The sequence below is a fragment of the Fomitiporia mediterranea genome (genome assembly GCF_000271605.1).
Source record: "Fomitiporia mediterranea MF3/22 unplaced genomic scaffold FOMMEscaffold_2, whole genome shotgun sequence".
NCBI classification, from domain to species: domain Eukaryota; kingdom Fungi; phylum Basidiomycota; class Agaricomycetes; order Hymenochaetales; family Hymenochaetaceae; genus Fomitiporia; species Fomitiporia mediterranea.
This window is the reverse complement of record NW_006760387.1, coordinates 3,600,359-3,611,572: the sequence shown is the minus strand read 5'-3', so window position 1 is coordinate 3,611,572 and position 11,214 is coordinate 3,600,359. Positions and strand designations below refer to the sequence as shown.

General features: G+C 45.8%; 4 protein-coding genes across 4 annotated transcripts in view; 2 read left to right on the top strand and 2 right to left on the bottom strand.

Annotated features, from left to right (window-relative positions):
• Positions 1-1,262: 1,262 nt before the first annotated feature.
• Positions 1,263-5,419, top strand: FOMMEDRAFT_102997 (uncharacterized protein; the record flags this gene model as incomplete). The annotated part of the gene is made up of 19 exons (XM_007263167.1): positions 1,263-1,777; positions 1,837-2,043; positions 2,092-2,135; positions 2,191-2,203; positions 2,254-2,552; positions 2,602-2,724; positions 2,782-2,857; positions 2,912-2,984; positions 3,039-3,047; positions 3,099-3,131; positions 3,248-3,552; positions 3,600-3,887; positions 3,941-3,997; positions 4,049-4,135; positions 4,199-4,554; positions 4,612-4,792; positions 4,846-5,122; positions 5,173-5,218; positions 5,276-5,419. 19 exons carry the CDS (start codon positions 1,263-1,265, stop codon positions 5,329-5,331), a joined length of 3,045 nt encoding a protein of 1,014 aa, XP_007263229.1. The 3' UTR covers positions 5,332-5,419.
• Positions 5,420-5,558: 139 nt separating this feature from the next.
• FOMMEDRAFT_17424 (uncharacterized protein) lies at positions 5,559-7,447 on the bottom strand. Its single transcript, XM_007263166.1, has 4 exons — positions 7,291-7,447; positions 6,823-7,235; positions 6,400-6,771; positions 5,559-6,347 (listed from the first exon to the last, which is right to left on the bottom strand). Exons 1-3 carry the CDS (start codon positions 7,373-7,375, stop codon positions 6,706-6,708), a joined length of 564 nt encoding a protein of 187 aa, XP_007263228.1. The 5' UTR covers positions 7,376-7,447; the 3' UTR covers positions 5,559-6,347; positions 6,400-6,705.
• Positions 7,448-7,471: 24 nt separating this feature from the next.
• Positions 7,472-9,049, top strand: FOMMEDRAFT_118025 (WD40 repeat-like protein). Its single transcript, XM_007263165.1, has 7 exons — positions 7,472-7,752; positions 7,804-8,044; positions 8,094-8,199; positions 8,276-8,446; positions 8,494-8,576; positions 8,634-8,743; positions 8,798-9,049. The coding sequence occupies exons 1-7, from the start codon at positions 7,541-7,543 to the stop codon at positions 9,036-9,038; spliced, it is 1,164 nt and encodes a 387-aa protein (XP_007263227.1). The 5' UTR covers positions 7,472-7,540; the 3' UTR covers positions 9,039-9,049.
• Positions 9,050-9,608: 559 nt separating this feature from the next.
• The window catches only part of FOMMEDRAFT_26103 (uncharacterized protein), a gene marked incomplete at both ends in the record, with an annotated part of 2,463 nt that continues 857 nt past the window's right edge, over positions 9,609-11,214 (bottom strand). Inside the window, 2 exons of the mRNA XM_007263164.1 lie at positions 9,609-9,687; positions 10,042-11,101. Coding sequence (XP_007263226.1) covers positions 9,609-9,687; positions 10,042-11,101 — 1,139 coding nt within the window. The remainder of the gene's footprint in view (positions 9,688-10,041; positions 11,102-11,214) is intronic.

Sequence of the window (11,214 nt, the reverse complement as noted above, 5' to 3'; positions counted from 1 at the left end):
ACTAATCTCAAACTTCATAATTTTTTATACTACAATTCTACTTTGATAATCTATAAAATAAAGTTATTATTTATATTTATATAAGTTGGAAGTATATATGTACCAAATATCATAGCTTAAAATTAAAAATGTAAATTGTACTAGGTTATTGTTTCTACAACTGTAAAAATTATAGTTATTACAAGTATTAGTAGTAAGAATAATGTTATTAATTTTTTTAAATGTGTAAGTCCTTCAGAATAAACAGCATCAAGTGTATTAGAGTAGTATAGCTTTGATAACTAAAGGAGAAAGAATATAAGCTTGAAATAAAGGAGGAAGAAATTAATTAGTATTTATATAAAATAGTAGAATATGTATTACTTTATAAGAGGAGAGATTTCCAAACAAACACAGTAGCTCAACTCTCAGAAGAGGAAGTAATATACTCTATACTGGAACTAGTATACACTAGAAGTATAGAGTGAGTGAGAGTGAGAGATAGAGGAGAGTGTAAGAGAGAGATAGTAGTATATAATTAAATAGTTTCCAATCATTATATTAAGCCTGTTCCTGTAATTTCATTAGTCAATAAACTTAAAAAAACAGATAGAATGTAATTACTTCTGTTTCCAATTCAAATTATTCTAGATAGAGTCAAAATTGAGTTTGTGTACTGAGAATATGTACTTAGATACAGTGGGCAAATTCCTTTCCCACGGGGTGTCCACATGTAGGTCAGACGCGTCAAACCACACTTTTTGACTTGTCATTTTATAAAATCAATAAAATATTTAATTTTTACTTTTTTACAAAAATAAAACCAGTATATTGTAGACAAGATGTTGTAATTTATAATTATAACTTTTTGTATTGTATAAGGGTTGTGGTGAATAGAAATGGGTGAAATAGTCTTAAATTGACCACATGGGGCGCCACGACAGTAGCTATCACAAGACATACGCCGCGCGTTTCTGTGGCCTTCGACGACTATCAGGGCGGGGCGGTTCAAAAATTTCGGCATTCTTTCTATAGCTCCATAACGCTTCCGAATGCAAGTATAACCGGACCGTGGACCTGGTGACTACGTACAGAGCGCTGAATGTCCACTAGATGCAGTGTTATGACTTATCTAGCTTCTCAGAGTTTCTTGTTTACTGGCGGCAAATGTAATTCAGAACGCTTCTCTCCGAGGCGCAGATGGTCGGACGAAGCAAAGAAAATTAGTTTTCTATTTATTACGATCGGTACCGTGAAGTGGATCTCCTCAAGTATCGCCCACCATGGTTTCTCTTATCGTTGGGGTGGTCGGAGCTCTCCTGTACTGCGCGATCTGTCTGACTAGAGTCTATGCTATCGGCCAAGAGAATTGTGTTTCCTTCGAGTCCGACCCGACCTCGTTCTCAGTGGTCAGCGGCGGATCTGTTGCGCCAATCTATCTTTCCGAGGATGAATGGCCTGGTGTTCAGCGGACTGCTTTCGACTTTGCTTCTGACATCGAGAAAGTGGCTGGAAAGACACCTCGCCTATTAAATGTCACGTCGGACGTGAAAGCATCACTACCTCCGATAATCGTTGGCACTCTTGGAAAGTCATCCCTGATTAATGCTATCGTAAATCACACACAGCTTGACGTGACATCTGTTTCTGGCCAGTGGGAGTCCTTCATGACAAGAGTGGTTGATAACCCACTCCCTGGTGTTGGAAAAGCGTACGTGATAATTGGAGCTGATAAGCGTGGTACAATCTATGCGATGTACGATCTCTCAGAACAAATTGGTGTCTCACCGTGGTATTGGTACGCAAGGCAATTGTAGATTTACGCTAGCACGAGCTGACTTGTATTCGTCATTGAAGGTGGGCAGATGTCCCGACGACTAGAAACTCTGAAATCTTCTTTTTATCCTCAGGTTGTTCACATGGATCACCGACTGTGAAGTATAGGGCAATATTTTTCAATGACGAACAGCCTGCCCTGCAGAACTGGGCCATGGAGAAGTTCACTAATGGCACAGGAGCACCACTGACCAACTCCCCTTTCAATCATTTCTTCTATACAAAAGTGTAAGTGTAGATACTTCAATAAGCTCAGGCGTACTGATTTCGCATCAGGTTTGAGCTCATTCTGCGCCTAAAGGGAAACTTCTTGTGGCCGGGTATGTGCCTCACGAACCCCGTCCACGACTAAGTGTTGATAAAAACCATTTCTAGCTATCTGGAGCAGGTATATCCGCTATTCTGATCATAAACGTTGGCTAACTCGTTTCCCTCCAGTGCCTTCGGCGTTGATGACCCGCAAAACCAACCACTAGCAGACTGGTACGGGATCGTCATGGGCACAAGGCATGTTTTGGACTCGGGTAGGATGCATTGTTTACTGACTGCTTTGCCATCAATTAGTCACGAAGAGCCTATGATGCGTTCAATCCCTGAAGAGTGGACACTGTTTGGGGTCGGACCATGGAACTATTCCACGAATTCGGAATTCATCTATAATTTCTGGGTTAATGGCACGGAGCGAGCTAAGCCATATGAGAACATCTTTACCGTGGGAATGCGAGGCGATGGTGACCGTACGTTCCTCATTGTCCATGTTACGACAGTGTATTGACGATCGAACAGTGCCACTGTCCGAAACAACGAATATTGACTTATTGGAAAAGATCATTTCTGATCAGCGTCAGATTCTGATGACTGTCTTTAATGAGACAGATGTTACGAATATACCGCAAGTGTGGGCACTTTGTGAGTTATTTTGAATGAGGAAGACGCTACTGCCTCTTACCCACTCTTATATTTTAGACAAGGAGGTCATTGGTTACTATGATGACGGTATGCGCGTGCCGGATGATATCTCTTTGCTTTGGAGTGATGACAAGTAATGCTCTGCTGTTTTGATACGGCTCCTGATTCCATTTAACGCATGTTCTAGCTGGGGGAACATGGTCCGCCTCCCGATTCCTGATGAGTTCAATCGAACGGGCGGTGCAGGTGTCTACTATCATGTGTGTTTCTTGACTATATGCAACATTTATAGCTGCCTGACGTGTATTTTGTAGTATGACTATGTGCGTTCAATATTCGACTACTTATACAGCAAGGAGTCATAAATAGAATAGGTTGGCGATCCGAGAGACTACAAGTGGATTACGGTACGCATATCTTTACACTTGTCTTGACGGAGAGCTAACGCAGTATTAGAGCACGCAAATGGCTAAGGTTAGATGGCATAACTTCCGATTCTATGGTTTAACCTCCTTCTGTTCAGACATTCGACCAGCTCTCCCAAGCCGTCGAGCGCCAGGCTACTCGCATTTGGGTAGTCAATGTCGGAGACCTCAAACCTTACGAGCTCAATATCGAGTTCTTTTTCAGCTATGGTTGGAACTCTTCGCGATGGTCCTTCAATAATCTCGACAAGTTTGTGTCATCGTGGGCTCAGCGCGAATTTGATGTGTCGCCGTCCGTTGCGGAAGACATCGTAACGATTATGACAAACCTTACCAGGTGGAATAATCGACGGAAACCTGAGCTACTCAACGGCACGACTTTCAGCCTGACGGATTACAGAGAGTGGGTGACTCATTGTTTCTCTTCTTTCGTGTGTTCTTATCTTACAGAGCGGAGAATGTCATCACGGGATGGAGCGCCCTTCTCAATGTGTCGACTGGAATTTACAACAGCCTGACCTCAGAGTTTCGACCTGCATTCTTTGAGATGGTACAGCATCCTATCCTTGCAGGCTCCACCCTCTCGAAGATGTGGATCGCTCAAGGTCTGAATAACTTGCATGCATCGCAAGCCCGACTAAGCACGAACAATCTTGCGGATGAGGTCGAAGAACTTTTCGAGCAAGATTACTCGATCGAGTTGAAATATCACCATCTCCTAGACGGCAAATGGGACCAGTGAGTATAGATCTGGTATGCGCATTAAGCTATACACTTACGTATCGCCCTAGTATGATGGATCAGACTCATACCGAGTATTTTTATCGAAGACAGCCAATGGCCGATATGTTCGTTCCGCGATATTTGCGGCTCAGAACGCTAACATCATTCTATTTCAGAATGCCTCCTATTGCGCGTATGCGAAAACAAAAGCAGTCAATACCTGGCCCAATGAGGGTTTCTCCAGAGGGTACTGGGCAAGCATGGTATGGATGCGCTATTCTCGAAACGCTCTTTACATCCCTTTAATATGAAATTTTGATCTGTAGGCCTGGCCCAAATCTGTTGTCATGCAGTATGAGTGATACGTGTCCCACGGCAGTTATCTCTTTGGATCCATATGTTCCATTGAATTCGCGTTATATCGATGTCGGTGCCGGTGGTCCCTCACCCTTCACGTTTACTGCGACATCAAATGTTTCTTGGCTGACACTTACACCGGCCGAGGGCTCCGTTTCACCGTCAAATCCGGAAGTGCGTGTCGAGGCTACCGTTGACTGGAGTCAAGTAGATGGGTCGCAGGCAGCTCAGATTAATTTCAACGCTAGTGCTAACGGACAAATGCCGATGAGTGTACCTGTCTTCTTCGTTGCGAATCGTACCGTTGCTCCGCAAGGATTTAAAAGTATAGCATATTCCTTTTCTAACGAATACCTTGAAGCTCGAACCATTTCAATGTTAGGTTTCGTGGAAGGAGATGGAGGAGTCTCCATCGAGGCAGCTCATGCGTCTCGGAACACTACCGTATCAAATATAACTTGGACTGAACTGCCTGGATACGGAAAGACGCTCTCCGGAGTCACACCTTGGCCAAGGACAGGGAACAACTTCGGGAACTTCACCGCTGGCTCAGGTCCAAGCATGTGAGTATGGAAAAGAGACGTCCACAGGAAGAAGCTCATTGTGTTCGCAACAGTGAATATGATTTCTATAACTTCAATACCATCAATGGAACAGGAAATGTCTCTGCAACTGTCCTCGTTTCACCCACGCTGAACTTCATGGGTCCAGATAGGCCTATCAAGGTTGCTGTACAAATGGATAGCCAGTCTCCACAAACGGTGGCATTCATTCCTTCCGCACCTCCGGGTCAACTCCCTCCGCAATGGGACGGTGACGATGGCTTTGTGGCGAATGCCATTGTAAACGTTGTTACGAGCTGGTCTGCCCCACCTGGTGCGCATACACTCAAGGTCAGTACGTGAGCACGGCTATGAAGTCGAAAGGCTGATCCTCTTGTTAGCTTTGGATGGTTGAGCCGGCTGTCATTGTGCAGAAGATAGTTATTGGTACATCTAACAAACTGTTAGCCAAGTACAATTTATTGATGCTGGCTTGTTTTGTAGACACCGGTGGTGTCCGTCCAAGTTATCTTGGTCCCCCAGAGAGCATCCACTTGTGACGAATCAAATAGTTTCCATTAGGCCAACATGTTTCCAATGTTTTCTATGGAAATTTCTCAAAGACTCTACTTGTCCATACACATTCTGTATTGCAAAGAATGAATATTATTTTTCAACTTTACGCTACTAGCAAGCCATTTTAGCTCATGCCGCTTGGATAATGACTCATGAGAGTCTGGATACTAAAAGCACGGGTGACTGCCTAGGAAAAGTTTGAGTGCTGATTGGGAAAGATACGTGGGCTGTAATGCTGATTTAAGTAATATAATAACTACTACCACAAATCTGGCTTACACCGAGATTCGAAATCTGCAAATACTGTTCGTTACGGCCGATGAACTGCGCTCTAATTCCAACCGTCGCCGCACTGCTCGTTCTCTCCTTGTCCAACCTTATTATCATACTAAGGAGAGTCGGCGACTTCAGTGCGCCTCGGACAGACCATAGACTATGTCTTTGCCACCAACACTGCCAGATTTCCTATACATGGTTCTGATGCCCAAGACGTGTGGAATCGGGTCTATCCAAATGGCTTCGGATTCGTCTGCCTCGGATTCGCATTTCCCGCGTGTCGATGTTCCACAGACCGCATTGCATCGTGAAGATGCGACGTGCAATGGATGATCCGGACGAACCACAATCTGCAGCATTGCATGAAATTTATTCGCCAGGTGATCCTATGCGACGCCGATACGACATTTTGAAGCTGGTATACACGGGGGAGGCAACGATTTGACGGGAGTGGGCGTTACGCAAACATGCCACGATTGGTAGGTGGTATACGACACGATCAACGATAATTATGCCAGGCGGTCGGAATAAAGACGGTGAAGAATAGCACGATCGCAACTTGACAGCGGAGACAGACATGAGGTAGATAACATTCTGCGGCGTGATAGAACTGGCAGGATTGACAGACAGTCGACATGCGCTAATATCTTATGCGGATCAACTGGTATTCCAAGACGTCGATGCAACGAAGATCATATAGACGGAAATTGCTGAACAAAGAAACCTAAGAAGACAATTAGTACTGTAGAATACGCGCATTCCATCACTGTGCTGACCAAATCGTGGTTGAAAATAATAATCCTGCCAGAGTTCTATGTAACAGCCTACACCAGAACAGAGGAGTTCAAGTGTCTGTAGACGTCCCGATGCGCCACACCAGAACTCGTCAGACCGATGAGTTGAGTTCTCGTAGATGGAAAGAGTTGTAATAAGCTCCTTTCGAGGTGGCTTTGTCTCCCAGGAAAGGGTACGTTCATCTAGATCCTTTCCAATCGACGTCAGATTCCAGACCTCAATGCGTGATGTGTCACCCGCGAGATGTAGCGTCTGGTTATGAGATTGCAAGAGCTCCCAGCTTGGTATTATGAGACGATGCGGCAACGTTCCATACCATAGTCGCGGACTCGGAACTGAGCGACCATTGTAATCTGAAAATCTTTCAGCCATCTATACAGGACAACTTTGAAAGATAGACATACATGATCCGTCAGGAGGATACGATGGTCTCCCGGTGAAACACGTCCATTGAATGTGAAACGAGCATGGCCATCTGACGGGAAGACGTAGTGTCGGTGGACGTGGTCCACTGGCTGAAAGAAGGGTGGAAAGACATCCAGAGTGCCCCGAAGCGCTGAATGCTGTAGGTCTGGCGGGAGCTTGTCGAGACCATTATATACGCTTGGTCTCTCCAGAAGTCCAGGGTCGGGTCTCTCATTGGGCGTGCCAGAATGCATGACAATTCCACCGAGGAGATGGTGCAAGTCCCATTGTGTACGGGCATTCAAGCACAGAAAGACTAATGAGACTATAGAGCAGACTAGCGATAGCACGACTGTGAGGCCAAGTAGTCGTCCCAAAGTAGCGCCTTCAATGGAAGATTGAGCGTTGCATTCTAGTTTGTCTGATTGTTAGAATATTCTAATCTAATAAGAGTCGGGTGTACTTACGGTCATCGTCCAACGATACGCTGAACACCGACTCTTCAGTCTCGTCGCTGACGGCGAGCGGCGAATATTCTGAGGTGCTCTTCATCGTCGTTGCCTGTAAAGAGTATGTTTCTCATAGTGTCCATTGCTAATGTATGCTGGCAGACATGACGGTGAGAGCAGACTGCCGCCTGCCATTTCCAGCTTAGCAAATAATTATTGGCACTCGGACTGTGGACAGTGACAGTTGCCCTGAACGTCAACCGCGACGATGCACGCGCCCTCGCCGTCACACATCCTCCGCATCCACGCGGTAGACGTCACCGTCGTGTCCTTCTCTGAGGACAACGAGCGGCTATACTCCGGCGACACCTCGGGCAGCGTGTTCGTCACCTCGACGCGCACGTTGCGACCCATTGCTACATGGAAGGCGCACGCAGAGGGCATCCTCAGCGTACAGGAGTGGGCATCGAGCATCGTCACGTATGTCGTCGCATTTATGGAATTCCATTCAGTACACTTACCAGTTCGCAGACACGGTCGGGACAACAAGCTGCACGTCTGGATACGCGTCCTTGCTCCTCCTCTAGTCGGCAGCACGGCATCAAGCCCAGATCTTCCGACTCCTGAACTGCAATATTCTCTGGATGTCAATGCCCTGAACTTTTGTCGTTTCTCTTTGCTCTGTGCCTCCTTGTCTGGAGCGGAGTCTTCAGCGGCATCTACAACTGAGCGTGCTCTCATTGCAATCCCGAATCTCATTGAATCCTCTTTGGTAGGCTTTTCACCGTCGACAACACCTGGACGACCTGACTGAACGAAAGGCAGATGTCTGGGAGCTGCCTTCTTGCTCAAGACTGCATGCTGCTATTGGGAAAGTAGAGGCTCCTGAAATTGGCATGAAAAGTTGGCAGATTGATTCCGATGGTCGTGGAAATGCAAAAACAGGCGAGTATTTTCAAGAGACATCCTTGACAGAATTAAATGTATTGATACTAATTCTTAGGTATTCTAATGTCACTGCACCTCTTCATGAAATCAACCCAGCTTCATTTGTTGTCGGCATACGAGATTGGGGAGGTTGCTCTGCGACGATGCATTTCAGATGAACACGAGAAAACCATTGAAGGTCGAGGCTGGGAATGCATGTGGAGAACAAGACAACATGCCGAGTCTGGTAGGTGCTCTAGTATATATGACCGCGCATATACTCACATTTTGCAGTTATGGCAATGACCGTTTCATCAGATGCTTCGTTCGCTCTGACTGTGTCAGCCGACCCAATTATTGTTCGATATGCATTAGATGTACGTGTCCTTTCTTTCTGCTTTTTCCTTCATGACTGAAGTGACCGCAATATTAAGGATGGAGACGAAAACCGTTTTACAAAACATAGAGTTAAACAACCAGGAAACGGTGCCATTGCACTACGTTCCGACGGACGCGTCTGTGTAATCGGCGGATGGGACGGAAAGTAAGGAGCCGGCGTCCTCTTCTCCATATATTTTTGTTTACCACTAGTGTTCAGAATCCGTTTATTCTCAACGAAATCCTTCAAGTCACTCGGAACCCTGTCCTTTCACACAAAGAGTTGTCAGGCAGTCGCTTTTGCGCATTCGAATCCTCAGCAATCCTCAGAAACGTCAGAGGAGGATGACGAGTTGACTGAAGAAGAACGAGAAAGTCGGAGTCGATGGCTTGCAGTTGGCTCACAGGACCGTCGTCTTACGATTTGGGAACTAATTAGCTTTCGCAAAGAAGCGCGTTGACTATATGCTGACTGTTTTATACATAGGTTGTTTGTGCGGTGTGCTATATCCTTGTAATAAGTTGTACTGTTGCACTTGTCTTAATGAACTTTCAAATACTCTATGCTGCGATCCATCAGGCCAACAATTTGAATGAAAACGCTAGCAACATGGAGACCACAGCTTACCAAAGTGTTTCCTTGCGCAGATGATGAGACTGTCTGAACAAACATACGGTTCTGACTATGTGTCGACAGTGAGGCCCTTACTACCGCAGGCATGGTGGTAGACAGTGTTCTAACCTCCTTCTGGTCAACACGGCTGGTAGCCTGGTACCATAAGGTTTTGCCATCAAATACATTCCGGTGGCGTGTTGATTGAACATTGGCTTGATAGTCCACTGCTTGTGTGCTTGGAGAAGGTGCTTCTGAGGCTTGCATGGTCACCAGGCGTTTAGATACGAAGACATGATGTTGTACTCGCTTAGTAACGTATCGAAACATCGCTAGGGAGTCGAAAGCACTGAGGAATTATCTCGTCACCTAGATGTGTTGCAATGGATCATGATTCAGATATATTTGTTCTTTACTATTAGATACAAAGGACTGGGCCGGCATAAGCAGCTGTAGTATTGGTGACAGCATAATAGATCGAGAGATTACTCGGGTGTCTGGAGGTATACAAGTAATATCATAAATAATGGATAAGATTAGGTACACGATTCTCAGCGTGAATAGACCTGCGTTTAAAGTTCCTCTTGATCCAAGTAATTTTGTTAAAGTACCTGCGAAGAGAAATAGCAAGCTGCAAACTTTTTTTCTAGTGCTCTACAGTCGATGGCTTCTTGAATCGAACGAGCAGCTGCTTTGTTGTCCTAAGGGCCTCGCGCATCTGCGTACAGCCGATATCAACAAACGGGACATTGAAGCATGGGATCTCACTGTCGGAGAGTGGTCCAACAGGCCGGTATTCCATGGATCCAACTACTCCCAACGCATTGCAGCGCTTCTCAAGCATGTTGCACAATGAGTCAACACATTCCTTCTGCTTTTCCTCTCCATCGCAGAGGTACCCGTTCCTTTTGAGATAGAACTCCATGAGATTGGGGCACAGAATTGGGACGACTCCCCAAAACTCGTTATGACTCTTGGCTGTGTCTTTTACAGACAGCATGTTGAAGAGATTGGATGTGACATAGACTTTCTCCATACGCAGAGTTTTCAACTCGGGTAGGAGTCGAAGAAGGGCGACGACCTTGTCTTCAGTCCACTCAGTCACGGAGGTATTACAGACCTCCAAGTATTCCAAAGGTGGCTGGTTCCGTTCGCCCATATCTACAAGGCCTTTGATGTTTTGGTAGTTAGCAGGTCCGAAAGGGCCACAAATCAATCGTCTCAGAGACGGGAGGATCAGGTTGCGTATGATGGACATAGAAACATTAGAGCCGTTGACCACAAGTGTATGCAGGTTATGTAGTGTTATCACGGGTAATTGGAAATCATCTGGTCCAGCTAATTTGCTCGAGACGAACTCGACCTCCATGAATTCCAATAACGGTGCCTTTTTGACGATTTCCAGATGCTCCACCAGCCGGACTTCCGTCTCAACACCGTGGAAGGTCAATTCCTTTACACCATAAAGTTTTCCTCCACTGATTTCCAAACGGATGCCTTTGACGTGCAAAGACCTGAGACTTAAAGAACGCGAAGCATCAATACGTACTTGTGGTTGTGCCATATTAGACGCCCCTAGCGTCCTCCAAGAGATGCGGAGTGACTCCAACATTGGCACGTTAATGAGTTCAATTTCTGGCAATCTACTAGGATCCATCTCTTTGAAGGCGAAATTAGCCACCCTCCAGCGGTGCTGTTGACCAAGTAATCTGTTAAGAATATACCTCGCGACTTCTAGTTTCGGCTTTGGAACGTGGATGGTATTGCAAGTGACTGACAGGCTAAGCGGAGCTGCCTTGGACATCTCGATACAAGTGTCGACAGCTTTTACGAGCCTTTCATCTTGTTCCGTGCTGCGGTAAACATCCACAAGGACATTGATGTACGCCCAAAGAGATGCACACGATACAACTGCGTGACGCCATGTACGACAAACGTGCGAAAGGCGCAGTGGCACCAGCATAGATTCCTCACTCGCCACATCCTTCTGTGCTATCCGCACGACACGTAGGAAAATCTCGTTG

Coding starts and splice junctions, on each gene's coding strand:
- FOMMEDRAFT_118025 (XM_007263165.1), top strand. CDS start 7,541: ATGCACGCGCCCTCGCCGTCACACATCCTCCGCATCCACGCGGTAGAC. Junction 8,045..8,093: donor ATCTCATTGAATCCTCTTTG/GTAGGCTTTTCA, acceptor ACTGAACGAAAG/GCAGATGTCTGGGAGCTGCC. Junction 8,744..8,797: donor ATCGGCGGATGGGACGGAAA/GTAAGGAGCCGG, acceptor ACTAGTGTTCAG/AATCCGTTTATTCTCAACGA.
- FOMMEDRAFT_17424 (XM_007263166.1), bottom strand. CDS start 7,375: ATGAAGAGCACCTCAGAATATTCGCCGCTCGCCGTCAGCGACGAGACT. Junction 7,236..7,290: donor CGTATCGTTGGACGATGACC/GTAAGTACACCC, acceptor CAGACAAACTAG/AATGCAACGCTCAATCTTCC. Junction 6,772..6,822: donor GTATCCTCCTGACGGATCAT/GTATGTCTATCT, acceptor AAAGATTTTCAG/ATTACAATGGTCGCTCAGTT.